Below are 27107 nucleotides of genomic sequence, written 5' to 3' on the forward strand. Positions count from 1 at the left end.
TTGTTTTTCGGCAAAAATTTTCTGTTAACCCCATGAAAGTAAGGTTGTCTATACTATAGAAACTATGCTCACCAAATTTGGTTCAATTCCAACCAGTGGACCCCAGGCTTATACTCACCAGAATTGATAGTATATATAGTAGGGGTCTTAAAAAATCACTTTTTTTTCTCAAATCATACTGGCTACTTGATAAAATTGTTAGGTTACCTAATTTAAGCCTGCACACCAAATTTGGTTCAATTCCAACAAGTAGCCGCATTGCTACAGGAGAAGAAAGGTTCTATTTATTTAAAATAAATAAATAACATATAATTTGAAAATTTTCTGATCACCCCATGAAAGTGTTAGGTTGTCTATACTATAGAAACTATGCTCTCCAAATTTGTTGTTCAATTCCAACCAGTGGAAGCGAAGTTATTGCCGTCAAAAAATTTGAATTATGAATAAAATAGTATTTACGCTGACCAATTCTTCAATTATTTATTATAGTGGTGCCCACCGTAATACTATTTTATTCTAGATTTTCGATCTAAAAACCCAGTAGCTTACACAAGACCAAGCACACACATTATGCGTCAGAAATACTGGCCTCTTATGAATGTATCTCTTTTTCCAAAGTCGCCAATAGGGTGGAGTGAAAAAAAGAAAATTTTGAATTTCAAAAAGTGTCTCTGATATTTGGCCCCAAATCAAAAATTAATAACTTCTATCATAATTTCAGGTTCTTACGCCCTCTAGTGGCCGAGCTAGTTCACCAAACGAGTCGAAAATAGCTAATTTTGCCATATCTTGATAACCGCTTATGCTAGAAAGCCAGTTTTGGGTTTAAAATCTGTGGAAGCAAGATGTTTCTATCTCACTTCCATAGAACTTTGTCCTGAAAATGTACAGAAAAAAAGTTACAAGCAAATTGTTGATTTTTAGACCGCCATTAAAAGTGTTGGATGGTTGTACCAAATTTGCAATGCCGATTAGCATGTTACTGTTTGTTGCATTGCTACTTTAACAACGAAATCTTGTTTGAAGGACTTATCAGTTGATTTTAATATCAACTAGTATAATTTGGATAGTAGAGAGCATGATTGAACTTTCTTCATAGTTGTAAAGGAGATACATGACCATTGGATTTGGTACAATGTATTTTCCATAAATGAGTTTCCTATCGCGCGAAAAGTCAATCAACTGATGTTGAAATTTAGTCAACTAACTCGGTATCACAAGAAATCTAGAACATCAAATTCTTATAAAGAAATGGAAACTACGGTACGTTCTTGCAAGATATTGATAAGCTTTTTGGTATATTCTGCTGCGATAGCAAACAGAGAGATAAAATTGCACTCCAATGTGGCTTAAGGATGGCACCGAAGGATTTGAAGATCAAAAAGCAGAGCGCAAGGGAAAATGTTTGGTTGACGCTGTGCCTCTTTCATCAGCTGACGAAAGATTTCGAAGGCAGTCAAGCTCAATCCAACAACCGGTGATTCTAATGCAGGTGCCAGCACTTCTATTGGGCAATTCAGCTTTAATCAAAGTGATTCAGAGTCAATGCAATCTTAATCAACATCTTCTGGTAATGATTCAACTTTTATGGGAGGTGCTCAACCATCAAACCAAAACCATGTGTTGGGGATCAACTTGGCAAGAGTTTGTGAACGGTATAATGTATTGGACCTTGCAGGAGCTGCTGCTGCAACTTGTGTATTGCAATATGTTGGAATAATCAACTAAAAAAGTGATTCGTTTGTGGTAGATCACGGCAAATTACGAGGAGAGAGAGAAAGGCGCTGAAAAGAAATACAAAGAAGAGAAGCAGAAAACTTAAATCTTGTGTATGGACTCTACTTCGATAGAAGAAAAGATGACACTTTGAATATGGTTGAGGCACCCACTGGAAAATGCTCTATGACAACAGAGCTGGAGGAACATATTGTTTTAGTAGGAGAACCAGGTGAGTATTACCTCGGTCACTTGTCACCTCCCAATGGAAAAGGTCGTGTTTTGGCAAGAAATGTATCAATATATTTCCAACACCAAACTCTGCAAAAACCCAGCTGTCGTGGGATCAGACAGTACAGCTTCAATGACAGGGAGATTCAAAGGCTGCATTCGTTCAATGAACTTTTACAAAGACCACTACAATGGGCTATCTGCTTGCTTCATGGTAATGAGCTGTCATTACGATATGTTTTCACAGCAATGCGTAATTCAAACACGCAATACAGGATTATAAATTACAACTTTCAAGGCGGATATGTAGAATGGCAGCTCATGAAGCAAGCAGAAGCAAGCAGATAGCCCATTGAAGTGGTCTTTGTAAAATTTCTTCTGTTGCACGAATGCAGCCTTTGAATCTCCCTGTCATTGAAGCTGTACCGTCTGATCTCACAACAGCTGGGTTTTTGCAGCGGGTCGGTGTTGGAAATAATCTGATATATTTCTTGCCAAAATACGACCTTTTCCATTGGGAGGTGACAAGTGACTGAGGTAATACTCACCTGGTTCTCCTACTAAAACAATATGTTCCTCCAGGTCTGTTGTCATAGAGCATTTTCCAGTGGACGCCTCAACCATATTCAAAGTGTCATCTTTTCTTCCGTCGAAGTAGAGTCCATACACAAGATTTACGTTTTCTGCTTTTCTTCTTTGTATTTCTTTTCTGCACCTTTCTCTCTCTCCTCGTAATTTGCCGTGATCTATCACAAACGAATCACTTTTTTAGTTGATTATTCCAACATACTGCAATACACAAGTTGGAGCAGCACCTCCTGTAAGGTCCAATACATCATACCGTTCACAAACGCTTGCCCAGTTGATCCCCAACACATGGCTTTGGTTTGATGGTTGAGCACCTTCCATAAAAGTTGAATCATTACCAGAAGATGTTGATTAAGATTGCATTGACCCTGAATCACTTTGATTAAAGCTGAATTGCCCAATAGAAGTGCTGGCACCTGCATTAGAAGCACCGGGTTGTTGGATTGAGCTTGACTGCCTTCGAAATCTTTCGTCAGCTGATGAAAGAGGCACAGCGTCAACCAAACATTTTCCCTTGCGCTCTGCTTTTTGATCTTCAAATCCTTCGGTGCCATCCTTAAGCCACATTGGAGTGAAATTTCATCTCTCTGTTTGCTATCGCAGCAGAAGATGCCAAAAAGCCTATTAATATCTTGCAAGAACGTAGTTTCCATTTCTTTATAAGAATTTGATGTTCTAGATATTTTGGGATACCGAGTTAGTTGACTAAATTTCAATATCAGTTGATTGACTTTTCGCGCGATAGGAAACTCATTTATGGAAAATACATTGTACCAAATCCAATGGTCATGTATCTCCTTTGCAACTATGAAGAAAGTTCAATCATGCTCTCTACTATCCAAATTATACTAGGTTGATATAAAAATCAACTGATAAGTCCTTCAAACAAGATTTCGTTGTTAAAGTAGCAATGCAACAAACAGTAACATGCTAATCGGCATTGCAAATTTGGTACAACCATCCAACACTTTTAATGGCGGTCTAGAAATCGACAATTTGCTTGTAACTTTTTTTCTGTACATTTTCAGGACAAAGTTCTATGGAAGTGAGATAGAAACATGTTGCTTTCACAGATTTTAAACCCAAAACTGGCTTTCTAGCATAAGCGGTTATCAGGATATGGCAAAATTAGCTATTTTCGACTCGTTTGGTGAACTAGCTCGGCCACTAGAGGGCGTAAGAACCTGAAATTATGATAGAAGTTATTCATTTTTGATTTGGGGCCAAATATCAGAGGCACTTTTTGAAATTCAAAAATATCTTTTTTTCACTCCACCCTAGTCGCCAACTATGCTACGAGAGTAGCCATAATCGGTAACTTTATCAATGTGAGAGACACGGCACTATTTTTTGTTTGGGTCTTCATATAGCGTTGAATTACATAAAATCTCGGGGCACTTCCATGCCATCTGTAAGAAAGGGTATAATGATTGTAAGGGATATATACAATGGACACTCAGGTTGAGATAGATGCCGATTTAATGCCACTCAAGTAGATTAATGAAATATTTTCAGGCAGAGTCAAGGTGGTAGCAAACATTGTTGCTACTCAAGAACAGCAGTGTGATAAAGTATTAGCTGAGAGAGTCTAGAGATAGTTAATAACATAGATGCTAATCAGTATAGTTAACGAATTTTTCAAATTTTGGCTAAATTTCAAAGCAGACAGAAATGAGAGGGAGAATCCTATAATATTGTCACACTTGACTGATTTCTATACACAATGACCCCAAACTCTAGCTACATTTAGGGCCGAGCATCAAAAATTATTAGGCCTAATCTCTTACATGACAGAATAGACCAATATTTATACCATAGCAAAGTGAACAGGATTTTTAGGTCAAGTAGCTCAATTACAGACACAATTTCAAATCTGCCTTGGAAAAGCCTTTCACTTTCACAAGTGTATGATCATTAAAAGCTTGTTTTTCATCATGCTACAACTTGGACACTATACTTATGGTATGTAATTCATGCAAATAAATTGATATTTACCAAGATATATTTCACTAGGTTATGAGCCAAACTTCTGCAAAATCTGAAACTTGATGGAGTCCAAATCTATTTTCATGGCACAAACAATCCCTTACGCTGGATTGATCAGGGCTCAAGGTTAAACTTGATCAGACTTTGGAGCATCGTTTTACATTGAGACACATATTATTTATAGGACCAAGACACAGTGATTTGCGTACTGGTACTCGAATCTGAATAGAATAGGCCTACCGTAACTGAAATTATTCGGGTAGATTTTTTGAGCTAATGAAATTTTACGCCCAGTTCCATAAAAAAGCTATAATTGCATCAATTTTCTGAAACCTCGATTGGTCGTATCGCAACATACGAAACATGTTGTACAAAGTTTGCACATTATCGTAAATGATATTTCTGTGTAGATGGATCGACTTGCAACATTGTCACGAAGGCAAATAAAGTATTTTCGAAATATACCTTGTCATCATCATGTGGTGAAGAGCCGGACTCATGTTTCGTAGTTGCATGAAAAGTAGGCTACATACTCAAACGTTTAGGTCTACCAGACTCCATATACTTGTATCGTCATCATGAGTGATTATCAAATACTTGATGTGAAGCCGGACTACAATCACTCATGTAGGCCTACCGGTATTCGATTTTGCCCAGATGTAAGCCTGTAATTACGAGCAAACCTTTTTCCTGCATGATTTCGTCTCCAGCATCATCGTCCATCGGTAATTCCATTCCAAGTCAACAACACAGTGACCCACTAGGTCTCAGATTTTCATGTAATTTTAGGAGTGAATCTAGTACGGTATCTAGCACTGAGTGTAGAAAACATGATTTTTCGCAATATTAATACAATGAAACCAGTTAGTGCTTAATGAACGATAAGTTCAATTAGTTTCACATTCCCTGTTACAGTACAATCACAAAACAGCGTATTGAAGTAGTTAAGAGCGAATGATGGTGTCTAATAACAGAATACAAGAAACTCTTGATACTGAAGGGAAAATTTGGCACTTCTTCGATAGTAGGCAGACATCGAACAGTGTTCATCATGATCATCAATGAATGTTTCCCATGAACATGAAAAAAAATTATAAACGTCAAAATGAATTGTTGTTTTCTTCTGTCTTTGTAGAGACGGATATAAGGGTTGGGTTGGGGGAATTACGTATTAGGATTAGAGAAAGAGGGATATTTGGGCTTGGGGGAAATTAGGGTTATGGGAGGGGGGATATTAGAGTTGGGGGATAGGAGGTGCGGTTTATTGAGGTTTCGATATTAAGGTTTGAGGAAAGGGGGATTGGAGGTGGTTTAGAGTCAAAGTTGGGGTTGGGTTATCCCAAGATTAGTGTTGGTGGATATTAGGGTTAGGGAAGGGGGCACTGAGAAGGGGGGCAGGGCACTAAAGATAAATATTTTCTCACTGGCTTGCTGAATGTATCAATTTACACAACATGACAACATTCTCATGTCATTTATACAGACACAAGTTCAGATCTTCCTAAAAAAAGCTTGTTTTCATCACGCGACAACTTGAAAACTTCATTCAAAATGGATGCCGGTAGCTATCTACTCAACTATAGCCTTTCACAATCTGATGAGTCGATTTTCAGCAAAATCTACAAGTTGATGGAGATCAAATCTCTCCTTGGTTCATTTGACATGGAATTACATATATACAGCAGTTACCTAATGTCAGAAACAATCCAGTAAGCTGGCTGTTTGACAAGGTTGTTTGGCAAGGTTGAACTTGACCAGAATTGTAGCATCATTTTATATTCAGTAATTGCATTCTCGAGCGAGGCAGGAACGGACGATCGATACTTCATGGAAACTCGAAAATCATGTGTGAAAGAAGCTGTAAGCCAATATGGAATCGGTGTCACGTGCAAACTAAAGACTCTATACTTACTACACACAGGTGTGAAGCAAGACGCTGAGAACCGTCTTGGCACACCAAACATACCACGCTAAACGTAACAGGATTACATTTTCGAGCATATTGATTGAACACATAAACACTTCTTTCTTGTCGAGGGCGATTTCCGGAGTCCGGGGTTACCGGTATCGACTATCAAGTCATGTTACTATTTCAAAAGATTTCACATCAGACCAAACCTTTCATAACACACTCATCCAGCAAGAGGCCATCACAATTTTGAATTGGTAACCTGAATTCCTATCGATATACCAAGACTGTAGTATTGTATGTGAGGACGGTAGAAGCGCGAAACGGTATGCCTATGCAGCACATGGTCTACAATCAACAACAACCTAGGTTAGGTTTGCGTATTCGCCCATTCGGAAACATGGAAATCCATCTATTCTTCCTAAATTCAGGTGTAAAACTTTACTATGTCGTTCTTTTTCGCTTTATCGAGTAATATAAGTGAGTCAGTCTGTACTCTGAAACATATTAGCTATATCTCCAACGTCCGATCGAATTAAAACTGGTATTCGAACACTCAATCAGCTGATTTCATTTCATGTTTTGACTCCGAGCCATTGATGCACGTGAGACATTAGCTCCACCACGCGGAATAACGAAAGGCGTCAAATACATAACAACATGCAGTTCGATACTACATTTCCTTCATAATCTATTTGGTTTTGTCCTCTCTCCGAATTTCATGCTCCTGTACCTATCGATATTATCGGATCAGCCGATAAAGCCCACATTCAAATAGGGTACGTATTATAAACATTTAAAAGAACTATACTGCCAGAAAGAGGAGTAGCCATCGATGCATGACGCCCTTTGAAACCGAGGATACCGCTTGCCTAGTAACCCCTGTATCAGGGTTGCCAGATTGGCCCTTTCGGGGCCAAATTCAACAAATTTGGCCCTTTTTAGAGGCAGTTGGCCCCAAAAAATTAATTTGGCCCCTTGGCCCTTTATTTTCAATATTTGGCCCTTTTTGGAAGCAGTTGAGACATACCATCAAACTAGCTATTCAAAAAAATGTTTCTCGCAAATTGAGCTGACAATGTTTATGTCAATGTCAAAGTTTCAGTAGAAACACTGTAGAAGGTGAAGATTTGGATTTGTTTTTGTAGAATGTAGACTGTGTTGGAATTTTATATACATATTTGTGAACAGGTGGACGAAAAATCATCGAACATGGTTAGAAGCTAAGTAGCAGAAAAAGTCTGAAGAAGAGTACCCTAGTACTTAATGATTGATAGACATTTCAAAGAAAATAAAGTTTAACATAACCGGAGAGTTTTGGTGAAAAACCGAAAACTTGAGTATATAAGTTGGATAAGTTTCAAATGTAAAGAAACTATTCTCTCAATTTTTAATTAAAATTCATAAAATTAAATCACTGTCATATTATTGCACAAAAAGTTTTCTTTCACGATTTTATATTCAGTTGGAAAAGGCTTGAAATAATAGCAATTATTGTAGTTGGATCCAGTGTAGTTGTAGGTTGTTGATTTGGGGTCCTACAACAGCATCAGCAATGCAAGACTCGAATTCCAGGTGATTGACAAAAGCTCTGTGGGTAATTTTGCAGCGGTATTAACTAGGCTTACCATATTTGGGAAATCTAGAAAGAGGACACTTTTTCAGAAATTTGAGACTTGCAAAACCGAAGAGGAATTCTCAAAATTTGAACTTTTCCCACTTTGTGATCGGTTGACTAAAAAAAAGGTCAACTTTCCCGCTCAGAGCCCAAAATACCGGTTATTCCTCCACCTTACCGGGTGGTTGACTAAAAAAAGGTCATCTTTTCGCTCAGAGCTCAAAATACCGTTTGAGCGTCGCTGCTGTGCTAATTTACGGCATATCACTCGCATTTTCCTCTAAATATGACCTCAATTTTCAAAAAAGAGGACAAAAGGGCGTCCTCCGAGGACACTTTCATAAAAGAGGACAAATCCTCTTAAAAGAGGACGTATGGTAACCCTACATTAACATTATTGAACAATTTGGCCCTTTTTGGCCCCTTTTCCGGCGCTGTTTGGCCCTTTTTCTCGAAAGATGTCTGGCAACCCTGCCCTGTATGTATATCGTTTTGCACTTGCCGTATGCCAGGGCCGGGCAACTTCTCTGATCGCTGAGCCGGATATGGGAAAATTAAGGAATTGGCGGGACCCATCACAGAATATATATATTTTACCTTTACCGCGATTTCATCTACCTCTGCAAGAAATCAATTGTATTCAATGCAAACTTCAAGTTTAAAGCATAGATATCAAAAACAGTATGTGATGAATTTATTTACAACAGCTATTGAAGTCAATCAGACATCTATGGCCGCTGAATACTGTCAACTAGTTTTTTGAAGTCTGGTTGCATGTCATATGCAAAAACCCTTAGTGATGACTGCACGCGAACATCAGTTATATTGGAACGCAGCCCTCGTCGTTCATGTTCGTGGCAGTGTTGGGATTAAGTCACTGCATTCGAATCACAAGTCATTTCGAATCATTGCACATTTTGACTCGAGTCAAAGCAATTCACTTGATTTTCATAGGTGACAAGGGTCAAGTCAAGTCACTCGATTTTTGGAGGTGACCCGAGTCACGTCGAGTCAAGCCAAGTCAAGTCACGAGTCAAGTAACTATAGTCAAGTCAAGTTGACATTTCAAAGTACTAGACATGATTCAAAGTCATTACTAGGGCGATTTTTTGACATATCAAAAAAGTCATTTTTTTTTTTACATAACGAGTTTGATTTATTTAGCTGTTCGTGTGTAAATCACATTAACATGTAACTTAGTTACTACCGCCATTTACCGGCTTCAAAAATCTAGTGTTTTTCGGTTGTAACTCATTTTGTGTTCACAACAGAGAAAACTTTCTTCTTAAGACAGACAGAACATGATGTTTTGGAAGCTTTCATGACCCTACGACCAGTGGTTGTCGAGATGGGCAATTTCACCCCTGGGGGATGCCGGCTGGAAAATGAAGGCAATCCCCTAAAACCACTTTTTATTGACGTTTCTAGTCATTTTTCGGACTTAAGAACCTCCTATTTTCGATTTAAACAAATAGTCATTTTCACTCTACCCTACAACGCATGCCTATTGACATTCCAACATTTAACGACAAATGACGATACATATCCCAACATCTTCACCAAGTCTACCTACCTCTCATTCGAATTAAGTTCTGATACATGAAACGATTGTCAGGCATTTATCCTGATTGCTACACAAACTTTTGTCACATTGTACGCATTCGCGTAAAATACATTGTCTCTCCATATCCCGATAACCCAAAGAAAATGCAAGGCTCAAATAACTAATTAATATTCATTTCAAATCAATTCTATACATTTCATAACATGAAAACGCAGCCCAATACAACATAAAATCGAGGAAATTCCAGCCACTACTCTCTAAGTCTAATATGAAGATACTTATTAGGAGCCATTAACAATACTCTTGAGTTATGAGTTGTGGATGCCATAATAATTGAAAAGTAGTCACAATGGACAGTAAGAATAATATTTGGAATGTCAAGCAGCAAATCATAATATCTCAGTAAAAAGGGAATATTGAATCACATTCATAAGATCATCTGAAATTTCGATTGTTATGGATGGACAATTTGCCTCTTTTTCAGTCAACTATGGTGCATTAAGTCATTGAGAATCAATTAATCACATACCAATATTAAACGAGCACATCAAGAGGGATAAAGCCAATTATATTATGCTTGAAGCATTTAGAAACACCAAGGTAGCAGAAAACATGGTCATTGGTCATAGAAGCAAGAAAAATCGTTGGCTCGAAGTACAGCGAACGTCATTCTACAGAATAATATCAAGGTCATAAAATATCTTGGTAATGAAAGTTTTAAACTAGGTAAGTATACCTTTCAACATTCTACTGAAGTCAACTGTACTAAAGAAATGGAGAAAGATCACAAGATCATGATGGAACATGGATAATCCTACATAATTAACATAACAATGGATTTCATATACTACACTACATTCATTTTCAACGAAAATTTTAATTTTATATTTTCTTGTTTTTTTTTAAGTATTTAATTTCTATCATAATCCATCACACAAAACGTAAAGACAGTACACACTGCACATCTAAGAATATAACACTTTTTTTTCATTTTTCAATATTTATGATTTTATGTAATTTTTATTATAATAAACTATTTTATAGGTGTAGGTCGATGGTATATATTTATTTTATCCCGCGAGTCGATCCCAAGTTGCGAGTAAATCCTTATATTAGCAAACAATTCAACAGGATGACGGCTTGAACTCTAATGTAGTCAAACAACCTTCGCATTCAAATCCATTCAACCAGTAATTTGTGCCGTAAAACATTCCCCTTCGGAAATATGTAGGTTCGACGTAACGTTTATGGCATTATCTTTGTTTTCGTCGATTTGTGAAGCTTTATGCAACTGTTTTGGTTACCTAATTGTAAAATGCATATTAGAAATAGTTTCGTGAAATTGCATCGATTGAACATGAAATAGTCAGTTTGAATTCTAAAACGAATAGCAGTAATTCTGCTCTACACGTCTCAATTTTGTTGATGACGATTGGCTCTTGTACACGAGTAACAATGTTGCATCTACTGCCTTTTCGTATACTCCCTGAAAAACAAATACCACTGAATAAATCACTATCCCAGTAAATCAATTACGTCAGCAAACTATTCGAACTATGAGCAGAAATTTAATTGTTCGCACGGGTATGTCATAACAATGCACAAAATAGAATTCGACTTGCTGTAGTGTACCTGGGATCAGAGTCGGATGAATCGTAGGGATTGAAACTACAGGACGATTCGGCATTAAAATTTTCGCGAGACGAGTCTCGGGTATCGTCGGCACACAATCCAATATGCGGTAACATATTTTGTCAGTACACGAATTTGATGAAAATAAACCTGCAGGCAACACATCGTATCGCGGGACCGGTATTGGCTGGGACGGTGTACTTGCTAGAGGACTTTGTTAACAGTTAACATTTCGATTAGGGAAATTGCGGTGCTGTTAACAATATCGAGTATCAATGACACTCGAAAAGTAGCTATCGGCTTGTTTTATGGAAAGCCTAAAATATTGGTGAGGTAGCGTACTTCTGTCAGAATTGGATAATTAGATAATTCTAGTTGTCTAATTAGGCGACTAATTATAGCAAATGCTGGTAATATAACTTGAATCTATTTTGTGAAATGATTCTCTGCACTAATTCTAATCTAATTGGTAAATAATTTATATTTTCTCATTTTAATTCAAACCCTATCTCTGGTTTTCCTGTAAATGCAACGGAGAGTTTTGTGTAGTTCGAAACGAGCCAACCTTGTTGGACAGACATTTGCTATTATCATACTGATTTGATAGTAACGGAACTGGATTCGATGACCTAGTTTTTTGCGGACTCAGTAATTCTAATCCCAATCTAATTTGGAAAAATGTATAGTTATAACTACAGTTTTAATCTATTTTGAAAAAAGTAACGCGATAATTATAATTCTACCATAAGTTGGAAATAACTGTGTAGCGTCAATTCTAATATCTACTGTATGTTGTAAGAAAATTTAACTGGAATTATGATACTAATCAATTTTGCAAAAGCAGGAAATCTTCTAGATGACCGAGTCTGACTGGAAATTAATCTGAAATCTTGTTGATTTGCAGCACAACTATTGAGCACATTCAAGACGAAGTTTACGTAAAATCTGTAAGTTGTCACTTGCGATTACCTAAGAAAAGTATTCGACAACCAGTCCCAGTAATAAGATTTGAAATGCACATACTCCAGTACTTTTCAAACTTTCATTTACACTATTGCTACATGCACCCGAGTAAAAAATGAACGGGATCACTCCAACTTCTGTTCGAATTTAATCAATGACTATATCGATAGTCTCTTTAAAAATTATGTGACAACATATTACGACCAATAACTATATTTATTTCACCCACAGCAGCTAAACAATCCGGACGGATCAATTCTCGACCTACGCCGTATTGACATAAAAATTCTTCGAGTATCTCATCAAATCTCAGTTTCATAATACAACAAATATTTCTCCCAATAAAATGAAATCTGTGTGGTCTGAATGCAGCAAGTAATCATGAATTGAAGAGACGCATTACTGCCGAAGATCAACTTTAGTATATATTGACAGAGGTGGCCGGTAACCAACTAACTCCACTTTTTTAAAGTACGAAAGTACGTTTTGCCCACTTACACTACTTACTTAAGTAGTTATTAATTCAGACTACTTCTACTTCTATTTGACATTTTTCATTTTTTTCAGCAAAACTACGTGTGATGCACTGAGTGTCATCGTTAGGATAGCACTATCCGACATCACATCAGTTAATATTGTATATTAATTTCATTATCACACAGAACGTGTCACAATTTTTCTAAGCTGTTGTTTGAAACTGGGTGTGCATGAGAATGGATCGACAATGTAATGGATGGATAAATCTTAAGTCTCATTTTAGATCGATCAGACTTCGCAACATCTACTCACCTCAAATAAAAATCCCAGTCGAGTCGATTCCAGAAATCCGTTTTTCGGCGCACTGAAATAAGAAATAGGTTATATAGCTGAAAATGCTTGTTAGCAAAAGATCTATGCATTCTATGAGTTCTGCTCTGTTGCTGAGCATATTGCGTAATATCTGAAACAGTCATCAGGCTCAACGAGAGTTGAAATCATCAAAAATATAAATGAATTGTGTCCTACGATACACAGTGGTTTAGTTATGGTAGGTAGGCGTACGGACTTGCGCTTATCTACTATTTTAAATCCGAATCCTATTCCTGATGATACATTCAAATCCAAGTACAAATTTATTGTGTCCCGCGTCCATATCCACGTCCAATCCGGTAATGGCTGAAACTTGATCAAAAAGTCGCATGAAAATGAAAGTGAAATTATATGTCAAAGTACGGATGAAAATCCATCTTCGAACGAATCATAAACCTTTATCTAAAGCAGTGGTTCCCAACGTGAGCACTATCGCCCCCAGGGGGCGATTTGGTGGTCAAGGGGGCGATAGGGGGCGAAAATGGATAAAGGATGCGACAGGAGGCGAATATAACGAAGGGGACGATGGCGTGTTAAAACGGCTATATTGGAATCAAGTCGCGGAAATGACTTTTTTTTTAGTCAACCCACGAAATCTTAGCTGCAAAAGTGTAAAACTTCGATATCGAGCAGAAAAGATGACCTTTTTGATTGGGAACCACTGATCTAAAGCCAGGCAAAAGAGATGATACCTGACCTCAATACCATTGAGATGCATGGAGTGGATTCGTAAAATCGCTAAATTATTTGTTATAGTTTCAGTTCAAAAGCGTTGGCTTCCGAAGGGAACATTGCTATGGCCAAAATGTTTTTCACACTCTTCACTTTCATTTCAGACAACATTATATTTAGAGCGCAGTCTCGTTTTAATGTGTTATAGTTATGTCAGTGGGCAGTGAAATGAGAAATCTCACCCAATATGATCCCCCGACAGTACAATGCATATTACATATATCTAATCCAATTAGATATGGGAAGGAATAAAAGTAACTCTAATCCATTTGTAAATAATTCCCTGTAATATGCAGCAGATTATTTACGTATTGTCAATCGATTCAAATCACTTAATTTATATTCGATTTATATTCGCACCGGTTCGACGTTCTGTGAGAAACTTTCACAGAACGAATATGAACTCGCATATTCGTTTTCGTATCAAAGGTATATCGAACAAAGTAATCCCGAATGCTATTTTAAGATTTATAGTACTTGATTAGGTTAGACAAAACGATTTCGGAATTAATGCAATGTTGTTGATTATAATTAAGTTCTAAAAGAATTCACAATGCACATGAATGATGAAATGATTCGTATCAACACCAATATAAAAAGTGGGATGGTGTACAACATAAAACCACGAATCCTGCAGAGAGGTGATCAGTAACGGAGTAACTCTACTTTATCAGACTACTCAAGTAGTGCTGTCTACTTGCATCGCTTAATCAAGGGGTTGTCATTTTAGACTACTTCTGTTTCTACTTCTTGTCACAGTTGTTAGTCAGAACTACTTACTTCATACAATATTGATTTTCAAAAGTATCAAGTTGTTCCTAGCTGCGTATTCGTCATCGTTTTCAGTGAAATCCTTATGGGAGGCGCCTTAAATAGCCCATGTATCACGGTGACTGCATTAACATATTTTCAGTGATTCCACTCACTTGCAGTGTCATTAGTCATTTTGAATAAGCGAAAATATATATATCCTATAAACTGCTAAAAGTATGCGGATCTTCGACCAAATCTGCTTTTTGAAACTACTTATTTCACTACATTTCAGACTAATACATTTTCTACTTCCCCCTCAAGTCAATTTGTGATTTCTTGGAAATTGCTACTTCTACTTGTACATCAGCAGCAGCTTACAGCGCTATTTATCGCTCTACATGAGTCTTAACTCTAACTACTTTGAATACCTCTAATCATTCATGAACTCGTGTTAGCAACTTTCAGAACCGATCAGAGTCCGCTTGGTCACCAGATGTCCTAAATAAGCTGCATGAAGTATTAAATTTGTTTCAAAGTTATATATGTATATGAAAGTGGTTTACAAGTTTATTTGACTTATCGTCGCCTTATCAAGCTCGATATATCTTTATCACGCCCATAATGGTAGAAGTACTATCATCAGCGAAATACTTGTGCTTTTCTGTAGTGCTTATTATTATATACTAGTTCATTTACTCAAGTAGTTTTGTTCCTATACAACCTGTACGCCCACAATTTTTTTTATGGTGAATAATAATTTATGCATGCTTGACATTGTCAAATGAAGTAGATTTTGACCCACGTTAACGATGCCTTGCTCCGAAACTGATATGCAAGCTCACAATCAGCAACGTGTGAGAGATCATGCGTGAATTTCCTACAACAATTGATAGTATCAAGTATGGGATTTCGAATGAAACTAAAATTCATGAATACCGTGCGTTATCACTAGGGCTGGGCACAATGATTCGAGTACTCGAATCTGAATCGAGTATTAAGTTTAATGATTCGAGTCGAGTAGTAAAAGAAGATTATTTCGAGTACTGAAATTATACGCTACTCGCAACTGAAAGTTAATTTACTAACGAAAATTATAGTTCTGATACTATTTTCCGCTGAAGAAGCCTTGAAACCTTGATTGACCGTGCTCCAGCATGCGAGACATAGTACAAAGCTACGAACGTTACTGGAAATAACTCATTACCGAAGTCATGATCATCCCACAACATTGTCAACAAGTGCAATAGGGTCGAAAAAATATCAAATTATCTTTGATGTGATGGATAACAGGCATTTTATTCTTTGTAGCGGCATAAAAGGTACATATTTGAACTTTGACGTAGTAAAATCTGGTGTGATGTCATAATCAGTGATACTCGAATACTCGACTCGACTCGAAGCATAATGCGTGATTCAGAATCGAATCACTCAGGTACTCGATTTTGCCCAGCCCTAGTTATCACATAACCCTGATAACGACACTATGCCCTGCATGAAACTAACGCCTCATGATTTCTAGTGCTAGTAACGAATTGGACCTGTTACGTGAATTGACCATTTCATTCAAAGTGATCGCGCTCATGTACGGTAATATACCTAATAAAACGTATCTAAGATACGATGCAACCAAACAATGACTCACAGTATAAAACTTCCAACTCAGTATCGAGATCATTTGCAATCTTCTGGGCTTTCTTTAATTCGTCTCCTTTCAACATATCACTTGTATACCGGTGTATCAATGTGACTTTCTTCAAAGTAGAGTTGTTGACGAGAGACGAAATCTCATCGAGTGAAACACAATATCCATCTTCTAATATGCATCTGATATATTCGATCTGCGGTGAAAAAATATTATTATTATTATTGTGTATTTCAATGATGCTTATTGTTGACCATTTCACCAGGGGCCATGATGCATTTCAACATGCTTTAGATCAGGGGTGTCAAACATACGGCCCACGGGCCGCAACCGCCCCCATAGGCGATTCTGAAAAACGGCTGTATTATCTGGCAAATTTCTAACAAATGTTGAGATTTTAGTAGGAAACACTTTCATTCTCTCAAGTCAAAAAATGTCGAGCATGTTCATAGGCCACATTATAATCATCCGACCGTGGTGTTGAGGTTACACTGTAGTCACCGTCAGCAACAAGTCACTGCCATTGACACTAGTGTTGCCATACGTCCTCTTTTTCGACTTTTTCGAAAGTGTCCCCAGAGCACGCTCAAATGACCTCTTTTTGAGAATTTGTCCTCTTATTTGAAAATATTGGTTGAATGTAAGTGACAATTCAACCGAATGATTGGAAATAAGTACTGAAGTAACGCTCCTGCAGGTCTTTCGAGACTTGAGCCAGAAAGATGACCTTTATTTTACTCAACCAAATATAAACTTGGAATCGATTTGCCAATTTTTTCGAATTTCACTCCTGTATTGCAAGTCTGAATTTTTTTAAAAGGTGTCCTCTTTTCAGATTCTCAAAATACGGCAACCCTAATCGACAATCAATGCTAAGAAGGCGAAAAAGTGCTCAGTGAGTTCACAGTTTCATGCAAAGACGGACCACAAAGTAGTTATCGGCAGAAGTGGATAATATTATTATGACACAAAATATAATTTAAATATATATGGTCGCAATCCTTTTGCGCTTATGACTCAACATCTCCTTAGCGCCTGGAGAAACCCGAATCACGATGTAAAAATGTTGAAACAACTTTCAACGTTTACGTTTACGGTTAAATTGCTTGTATTCCTCACAACGCTTACAGAGGATTGGCAGATTCCGACTAAAACAAAGCAAGCATAGCAATTCGCCAACGTATATCGTCGGTCCGGCCATTCATCGTAATTTCGCCAATTCGGTTGTTTGCGAATAATAAAGGAATTGATGTAATAGAACCAGATGGCCGTGATATAACGTGATTATTATATAGCGTATAAGCTTCATAATCAAGTATTCAAGTGAGAAACAAGGGCATGGATTTGGAGGAAATATTTTGGAATCATTTGACTGGTCCAATCCGCGAGTGCTCTTAAAGTTTGACTCTGACCCGCGGCGCCAGTTGAGTTCGACACCCCTGCTTTATATGAACAAATTACCAGGAATCACAAACTCCGCAACTACTATGGATACGTCTGGCATGGAATATAAGTTAATTCATGTGGAGGGGACTCGTACTGTACAGCAGAATTCGATGAATGATGAACGTGCAATGGTGGGGGAAGAACGTTCAATATATCCTATGCAACCAATACTGGATGATAAGTACTACCTTCTTTTGCTGACAAGCTTCTAACGTCTTCTTCAATTTATCTGCTTTATCAACGCAAAACATGGCATGGATATTGCCAAAAACGGAAATTGCTTTCCTGCGCTCCAAAATTAGGCTGTAATCCTGGACAGGTATCAGGCCATTCACGGCAATATCCAGGAGAATGAACTAAAATGCGAAAACAGTTATTCCCAGACTTTAAGATAGCCGCCGAAGAGATGATTGGGTTCGAAGTCGTATAAAACGATAGGTAAATATAAATGTGTTTAAAAATACTTCGGGAATAGAATCAGGAATCATACTTGATACTTTTTCCAACAAGTCTCAATCAACGACCAATCGATGCTTCCTTCTTCTTCTGTGCAATCGAGTAGGATCTTACTTATCTAAACACAATATCGATTTCATTAGGTAATATGACGTAATTGCCTCAATGTTCTCCCATTTGAATAAATATTCATAAAGGTAAAGTTCAATACTGATTCAATAGAATTCTTCGGTTCTCCATAATGCATATGCTACATCGGTTTCAGTTTTATTCATGAGGTTGATATCTTATAAAAATATACTTATGTTATGAATATTTTATCCATTGTACAAACGTATCATATAGAAGGGGGTGCTCAAACTAGTCAGCGTACGGTACTCAAGTAGAAGTGAAAGTAGCGATATACAATTAAGGAAAATAAAATTATAGTAGGCCAAGTTTTGCGTAAAAATGAAAACTGCCGAATAGAAGTAGTATGAAATCTTAACCACTTGAGTACGTAGGACAAGTAGGATAAATCTGCCTGAAGTACTACGACAAGTAGAAGTACTTCGTTACTGACCACCTTTAGATAAATGTTGAAAGGGACGCTGGAAAGCCTTGTAACGATGTCGCTTATGTTTATGCGAAGGTTGAATTTTACCCGAACAGTAAAACACATTGGAAACTGCGTAAAAACTGGCACGGACAGAAGCATACCCTATTTTTAATTTATTTACATGCTTTCGAAACCTATATTTGGAGCAGGCATTATTGCCTTTCACCTCAGACTACGCCAATGCTTGAGCGCACATTACGAGATGATCAGTAACAATCTGCTTCTATTTCTTAAAAGTATGTGGTTAATATAATGATTTAACTTATGAAATTGATGCAAAATTATGCCTGAAAGGGGAACTGCACTCTAAAAATGATGTGGTCTCGAATTGAAGGGCAAAACGAAAATAAAAACTTGGCCACAGCCATTTTCTTCAGAACGCCGCCGTAATGGAGTTGCAATTTATTGAAATTTCCACAGCACCTTCACGCTCCAGCAGGCATGCAGAGATCGAACTTTATTTAGTTGTCAGCCAATGTTATGAAGGAAATATGTCTTACACGTCAAGGTGGTTTAGATGAAGCGTTCAACGGAAGATACCCAGTCAGGGATTTATGTCAAAATGGGGCCTAGTGTATTCTATTTCTTTAGGACAGAAATAAATCATCTCCAACAATTTTTTATACAAAAACGATGTTTTATGCATAAAAATAGGACAAGATTTTAGACTACTTTCACGCAAAATTACGTACTTTTCACGGATTGGATTTTGAGAAATAGAAAGTAGTTTTGTGTAACGTTTGTATCACTGTGATACGTGAAACCGTCTCGAAAAATCGCAATAGACATCATGGTAACTGTTGATCTTAATGTCCAAGATTGTACAAATTTGCAATAATAATCATTTTTAGTTACTCGCAGAGACTCATCTTGTAATTTACAAAGTAACCGCCAGCGATAAATCACCAAACACTTACGAACGATCGACTAAAACTACTTTTCGAAACTCAAGTACTTACCAAGGTACTTTTCAAACTTGTCCCTTTCTAACTCCACTTGAAATAGTTTTAACACATCGTGGACACATCTATTTCTACGTATAATTACTAGGGCCATTTAAAGTCATTAAAGTCATATTTTTTTCTATGCATCAGTAAGCCGTGAAACCAATTTTAACGCGAAAACCACGTCCCTATGTGGTATATTAAGAAAGTTATAAAGTCATATAAAGTAATATTTTCCTGGTTAGATCATATTTGAGTTATAAAGTCATATTGTTGTATACTTTAAATAAAAAGTGCCAATTTAAGCAGTGAGAGCAAATAAGCACTAAAGCACTAAGAAAGTAGGGCAATTTCTGATTGAACGAAGGCAAGCTGTAAGGTTAGCCTACATAACACTACAGTCACAGACCTATGAGGTCACACATTGCATTGTGTTGCTACACAATCTGTTTTACTTCTGTGCACTGAAGTAGGACGTCATTTGAGGTTCAGTCAGTGGGTAGGGAGGCTAACAAGTACTATCTTGGTCTACTTATATACAAATACATTTGGATTTGAATAAAATAGTATTTACAGTGGGCACCACCATAATAAATAATTGAAGAATTGGTCACCGAAACATGCCTACACTACAACATTATTTCAAACTTGATACTGAAAATGGAAAGTTGTACGTACACCATCAGAGAGGCTAATACTGATCTAAATGCCCTTGATTTCAGAAAAGGTCCGCTTGAGCTCAAAACTTACATTAAGAAGCGGTTGGACAAAAACGATGTGAAACAAATTATGGAGCTACAAAGGCAAGACATTTCACCAGCGCCAAATGCTAAACTTCAGAAGTGTCAACCTACATTAGCGTCTGTGGAGCGCTCTTTTTCCTTACTAAAGTCATTTTTACGTCCATATTGTCACTTTAAAGCAGGGGTGTCAAACTCAAATTGCCTCGCGGGCCGGATTGAAACCACCAACTAGCTCGCGGGCCGCACCATTCAACTGATCCTAGAATGTTACCCCATGTTATGCCCAATCTTTTCACTTGAATACTCTATCATCAAGAAGATATAGATACCACGGATCATAGTGGTTTTATTCTAGTCTACCAAGTGCAACACTCATATTCGACCGCCGTTGCGAGTAAACGCCGTAGCGAACGGACGTGCCACTCCGAGCGGGTAATTAGCTGAGTAGGAGCTTTCGATCGGCGACTTCTGTCAGCCGAACGAGCATCGTGCGGACTCTGCTTCAATTAGTAAGCAAGGAGGATTTACCATTCGGAAACACGAGACTACGGTATAAGTGGACTTGTGAAAGCGTGTTATAAATGTCACAAGGAAGAGGGGCGGTAAAACGCCCCGCCGAAAATTCTACTGATGAACCTGCGCCAAAGGAGTCAGCTTCTCGTGGATTAAGTCGATTCAATGAGCATTCTGTAGTTATAACGGGTATCAAAAAGCCAATCCGCCGTCAAAATCCCTTAGTCATCAACAGGAATTTGATCAAGATATTAGGAGGTTCCTACACCGAGATACGTGTTCTTCCATCAGGAGATCTCTGCGTAAAATGTGCAAACAGCGGACAGGTGGCCAAACTACTATCATGTAATGATCTGGGGACAAAATAAAATAAGATTGAGGTAAAAGTGGAGCTTTACAAAATCAAACCACCGGAAACGCGCGGAGTCATCTCCGACGTTCCAATGGATCTTAGTGAAGAAGAAATACGACAAGCACTATCGAATGACAACGTTATATATGTCAAAAGGTTGCCATACCGGTCAAAGGAAGGAGTTATCCCAAGCAGGTCGGTTCTTCTATGTTTCTCAGCGAACATGCTTCCCACTGTCGTACATATAGGCTTTTTAAGGTTCAGGACCAGGATATACAACCCACCACCCTTGCGCTGTTACAATTGCAGCCGATTCGGCCATAAGGCAAAGCATTGCCGTAGCTCAGCACGGTGCACTAAATGCGGTAATAATCATGAATACAAGAGCTGCACGAACCAAGCCAATTGTGTTAACTGTGGCCAACCACATTCAGCCGGCTACGCGGGTTGTGATAGGTATCGACAGGAAACTCGAATCCACGCTATTATGGCGAACTCCGATGTCAACTACTGGACTGCCAGAGGAATCGAACAAGAACAGAGACAAATCCCAAATGTTTTATCTCAGAACGAATTCCCACCATTGCAAAAAGACAGCAGTAACAAAACCTCAAACCAGGTACTTCACCAGCAGCATCGTAACGTCGCTGTAAGATCAGCTCCAATCAGTCGACAAGTCATCCCCACAAACCATCCATTATTGCCATCGAATGATAGCATAACCTTATCAACATCGGCCCTGTTCAGTTTTATCGCAGGCGTTTTGAAAAGTACAATTAAATCGATCACCGAAGGACAGGAAATTGACATTGAAAAGGTCATATCGGAGACCGCACAGAAGGAACTTGGAATAGGATTTCCCGGATTGCAACTAAATCCCGCCAATCGAGAAGAAGCCTCAAGCGTCGGCCGACACAGGACGTACGGCGGACAAAATTCACCACAAACTACCGACGCGTCTTCTATTGCAATGGACCTGACACAAGCTTCGCCTTCAAAGGTAAATTAAAAATACTACAATGGAATTGTAGGAGCATTTATAGAAAAATCCCGGAATTGAAATATTTCATAGAAAGACTTGATACAAAACCTGATGTACTGGCCCTAAAGGAAACTCATTTGGTTAATAAGTACACTCCTAAAATCAAAGACTATACCCTCGTTAGGAGAGACCGTGACATCCATGGCGGTGGCATCTGCTTCTTTGTCAAATCGAATCTATCATTCGTTCAATTAGATATAGAAAGTGTACAGTACACCCAATAGAGATGCAAGCCATCAGACTTGACCAGATAACTGTTTTGAATGTTTATATCCCTCCAAATCGCAATCTATCGCGCATGCTCCCCGAACGATGTTTTCGCCCCTTCACCACAAAGTGCATTATAGTCGGAGACTTTAACGCCCATCATCCCTTGTGGAAGAGCGACCGAATAAACGGCTGCGGTAGACATCTTTACCATGTTATTGATTCCAAGGATTTTGTGGTAATAAACACCACTATTCCGACCAGGATTGACATTTCATCCCAATTTCCCGACAATAGTTCATTATTAGACCTGACAATATGCACCAAAGACCTGGCCCATAACGTCTCAACAGATGTTACTGACTATCTGTTAGGAAGTGATCATTACGTCGTGCTCACAGAACTCAGCGTAACGGTTGATACTTCGCAGACATACACGAAGAGTTGGTCATTTCATCGCGCGGATTGGGATAAATTCAAAAGCCTCTGTAGTGAGCGATTCTCCGTCGCCTGCGATACACCTCTAAAAATGGAGGACATATCAACTATCATTATAGACGCCGCAGTGAAAAGCATTCCTGAATCTAGACCGGTCTCCAAAAGCTCCGTTCCATGGTGGAATAAAGAGTGTTCGAAATCCATTCGCCTCAAACGTGCGGCCTTCAAACAGATGAAGCTGACCTTCAACACGGAGGACGTTATCAACTTCAAACGTCGACGCGCACAAGCAAAGAAAACTATTCTCGCCGCCAAAAAGCAATACTGGGAAGCTTTTTGCAGCTCCCTCACTGAAAATTCGAACTTGGCGCGTGTTTGGCACGTAGTGAAATCCATGAGCGGAAGTCGCACCTGGAGCCGTATTACCTCCCTTGAAGTCGGCGATCAAGTGTACAAAACAGAGCAGGATAAAGCAAATGCACTGGCATCCTACTTCGCGAGTGTCAGTAGTGATGATAGCCTTCAACCAGAATTCCGACATAGACGTGATGCTATGAAGCAAGCAATGCACCAACGGTTATGCGAAATGCAAGATGACACCACGGGAATAAATATCGAATTCAGTGTTTCGGAACTAATGCAAACATTAAAGCCTCGGAAGAATACAGCTCCAGGCCCCGACAGAATATGCTATCAAATGATAATGAATTTACCACCCTCCTGTCTAAACCGTCTATTACGATCCATTAACGAGGTGTGGAAGACAGCCCAGTGCCCATCTGCATGGCGTCACTCCATCATCGTACCTATCCCGAAGAACGGTCAAATTCTAAATTCAATAAAGAGTTACAGACCGATCGCTCTCACCAGCAATATGTGCAAAGTAATGGAACGGCTGATCTGCAAAAGGCTATATTGGTGGCTTGAAAACCGAAAACTCCTCCACCCATCTCAAAGCGCATTTTGCAATGGCAGGTCAACTAAAGATAGTGTGATGGCGTTACATGATGATCTCTACAAGGCCTTGGGAAATCAAAGATCCGCAATCTGTATATTCCTGGACATAGAAAAGGCCTATGATCGTGTTTGGAGGGACGGAATAATAATCAAACTGCAAAAAATGGGCTTATCCGGAACACTTCTGCGATGGCTTCACAGCTTCTTACATAACCGCACATTTCAGGTCAGAGTAGGAAATAAGGTGTCGGACAGTCATAAAGTTGAAAACGGCATCCCTCAAGGAAGCGTTTTAAGTCCATTACTGTATACCGTAATGATGAACGATCTCCCCGAAACGATTAAAACTAATATAAACGTATTTGCAGATGATGTCTGCATCTGGGAATCTGACCTGAGTTTTGATAAAATAAGAACCGCGATCCAAGAGTCATTAACCGTAATAGAATCATGGTGCAAGAAATGGGGACTCAGTCTAAATACTAAAAAGACCGAGGCAATAATTTTTTCGAGGAAAAGGAAAATTCCTGCCGTCCAATTAACGCTCAACCATTCCTATATTAGGTTTGTCAAGCAGTACAAATACCTAGGAGTCACTTTTGACTCTCGGCTGAACTACGCACATCATTCCAAAGCTGTGGTCAAGAAATGCACAATGCGATTGAATGTTCTGCGCTGCCTGTCAGGAACTAATTGGGGTGCTTCGAAATCTTGTCTCCTGACTCTGTATAGGGTGTTGATAAGGTCGGTCATCGAATACTGCATGGAAGCGTACATGTTCTCCCCGAAGTAGAGGAGATGTGGTACCGATGGATCACTGGGACCGAAAATACTTTGAAAATTCTCTATGATAATTCCATGATTACACTCCGTGAACTTGTCTACAATAGGCCTTTTGCAGGACTTCGATCACGTGACTAGATACGCATAGCAACAACAAATAGGGTAGCAAGCTACTTTTTCGTGCACCTGACTCAATGCTAAATATCGTGTAGTATATTGTTGATTTCTAGTTGTAAACGTTTCGGAAATTAGTCTTGGAAGTGCGCAGGGATTCAGATGTGTCGAATGTCAATGCTACGCAAAGGATTTAGAATAATTCCGTTAAAATAATTGATATTTTAATCGTTGTTTGGTACATACCCAACATTGATTTGATGACACAAAATTCGGCATTGAAGGAGACTGAGTGATATTTTTGCAGCAGTAAGATAGTTGTAGATAGTAGTTGTTGTTGTTGTAGTAGTAGTTGTTAATTTTTGCAATATTTCGAATGACATCGATCGTGAGCTATGGCGGTTGCATCAGCTTCAACCGGTAGAGGTAAGTACCAGTTTCTTATTCAGTTATATTTTTCAAAAATAATAATTTCATGCACCTAACAAGCTCAGTGCTTAGCCCAAGCTCAGTGGTCATTGCAATACTTCCTGGATTAGATGTCAGTGAACCATGATATTGCTTTATGTGTTTATAACCAGGTACGGTAGCCATATTTCATGTGGTTGTAAACATCGACTACTGCAACCAATATAGTGCCATATGCACCAAATAGATGTAGCTTTCATATTCCAGATTTGTCAGCATTTCCCGATCTGACGTTTGGAGAAGTTGAAAGTTACGCGAAGACAGCATCTGGGTGCGAACATACCGCCAAGGGTTACAAGTTCTTTGCGGAGCCTGGATATATACACAATGTTAAAGGTGTATTAGGTTCAGAGATATTCATAAAATTATGACTACCTTTGCTCTTTTTCATTAGGCCAATTTATAATATTTAGATGTTTTTAATTCCTATATATTGCTGGTTTTTGATTATCATCAATATTGCAGTATCACATGATGTTGACTCCGCCATTGTCACTGCTAAGTGTCACCACTCGATGAAGAAAAACGAGCATCCTCATCAGCTGCAAGTGATGGTGCAACGAACTGGCCCGACAAAATCTATTTCTGGCTACTGCTCGTGCGCTGCAGGCCTAGGAGGCTACTGCAATCACGTAGTTGGATTGCTCTATTACCTGGCACATTGCAAACAACTTGGGCTGCATAGCGTACCAGACTCCGCCACATGTACTGGAATGAAGGCGCGATGGAGTATTCCAAGGGAGCGGAAGATAGGCAATCAAGAAATTGGGGACGTACTAGTTAAGAAAATTCAACCTGGAGCCAACTACGATCGGTATATTAAATCAACTCTGTATTCGCCAGCCACCTATTATCCAATTTTCAGTCAAAATCAATATGGCGATTTAAGTCCCAAGCCTCTTGCTGCAACACTAGCACCTGGATTAAATGATTCAATGGAAATGAAGCCTACTAAATTTGGTCATGCGGTGAAGGGCAGCGTGATTTCGTACCAACAAAAAATGTCAGCCGAATATCTGATTAATGACTACTCATGCACTGTCTTCCCAAATTTGCCCCTTCCCGATGCCGGTATCCGCTTCAACAATGCAATATCATTATGTCTTTAGCAGGATAAGCTCGCCGACTTATATGCAATGAGTCTATCTAGAGAAGTGGCCATAGATGTGGAGACAAAGACAAGAGCACAAAGTCATAGCAGTTATTGGACTCAGCTTCGCAAGTCGAGAATTACTGCCAGTAAATTTGGACTAGTTGCAAAGCGTCAAAGTAACTTTGAGACTCTTATCACGTACCTTAATCCATCACGCAGAGTTATTACAGGACCAATGCAGAGGGGGCTGAATTTAGAATCACGGGCTGCATTTATATATGCTTCTAAAGCAAAAAATGACAAAGTGAATCTTTACCCATCCGGCTTAATTATCAATCCAAAATGTCCCTGGTTGGGCTGCACACCTGACCGCAAGGTTTTTGATGGCACCGTTGAGCTACAAGGACTGAGTCCATTTGGTCTCTTGGAGATCAAAGTTGTTAAAGAAGGCGCTACCGACTTCAGGAATGTAGCTTACATTTTAAAAGATGTAGATTCCAATCCGATCAGACTCAAAAGGACCCATGACTATTATTATCAAGTTCAGTGCCAATTAGCATTGAGTGGTCTTGACTGGTGCGAATTTTTTAGCTATGTGAGTGACGAAACTTTTTTCATTGAGAGGATTATGTTTGATCCTGCATATTTTCAAATTGCCAAGGATAATGTTGACAAATTTTTCTTCGACTATTTCTTGTGAGCTGCATAATAGGCCTACCCAATGAATACAGAACAAAACTTAATAAATTCCATTTCTTTCCATGTTTATT

The 27107-nt window shown here is 38.6% G+C and overlaps 2 protein-coding genes and 2 long non-coding RNA genes across 10 annotated transcripts in view; 1 reads left to right on the plus strand and 3 right to left on the minus strand.

The window, feature by feature from the left end:
* LOC145447787 (uncharacterized) overlaps positions 1-7311 on the minus strand; it is a 277603-nt gene extending 270292 nt beyond the window's left edge. For 2 of the 3 annotated variants that reach the window (XR_013917746.1, XR_013917738.1), the window contains exon 1: positions 5205-7302. This is a non-coding gene — a long non-coding RNA (uncharacterized LOC145447787). Of the gene's footprint in view, positions 1-5204 lie in introns of all 3 variants that reach the window. The other variant, XR_013917711.1, reaches the window with a different exon arrangement.
* Positions 1-27099, plus strand: part of LOC145437364 (uncharacterized) — a 264350-nt gene extending 237251 nt beyond the window's left edge. Inside the window, exons 2-4 of the mRNA XM_080314614.1 lie at positions 25084-25202; positions 25452-25580; positions 25710-27099. Of these exons, the coding sequence (XP_080170740.1) occupies positions 25172-25202; positions 25452-25580; positions 25710-26353 (804 nt within the window). The 5' untranslated portion in view covers positions 25084-25171 and the 3' untranslated portion in view covers positions 26354-27099. The remainder of the gene's footprint in view (positions 1-25083; positions 25203-25451; positions 25581-25709) is intronic.
* Positions 1-27107, minus strand: part of LOC145438686 (uncharacterized) — a 403715-nt gene that overhangs the window by 116850 nt on the left and 259758 nt on the right. The window lies entirely within an intron of this gene.
* LOC145451067 (uncharacterized) lies at positions 10668-16375 on the minus strand. Its single transcript, XR_013918689.1, has 3 exons — positions 16184-16375; positions 12997-13048; positions 10668-11098 (listed from the first exon to the last, which is right to left on the minus strand). It is a non-coding gene; the product is annotated as an uncharacterized LOC145451067 (long non-coding RNA).

The sequence above is a fragment of the Botryllus schlosseri genome, chromosome 1 (genome assembly GCF_051294905.1).
Source record: "Botryllus schlosseri isolate E-star chromosome 1, Bs_hap1, whole genome shotgun sequence".
In the NCBI taxonomy this organism is placed as follows: Eukaryota; Metazoa; Chordata; class Ascidiacea; order Stolidobranchia; family Styelidae; genus Botryllus; species Botryllus schlosseri.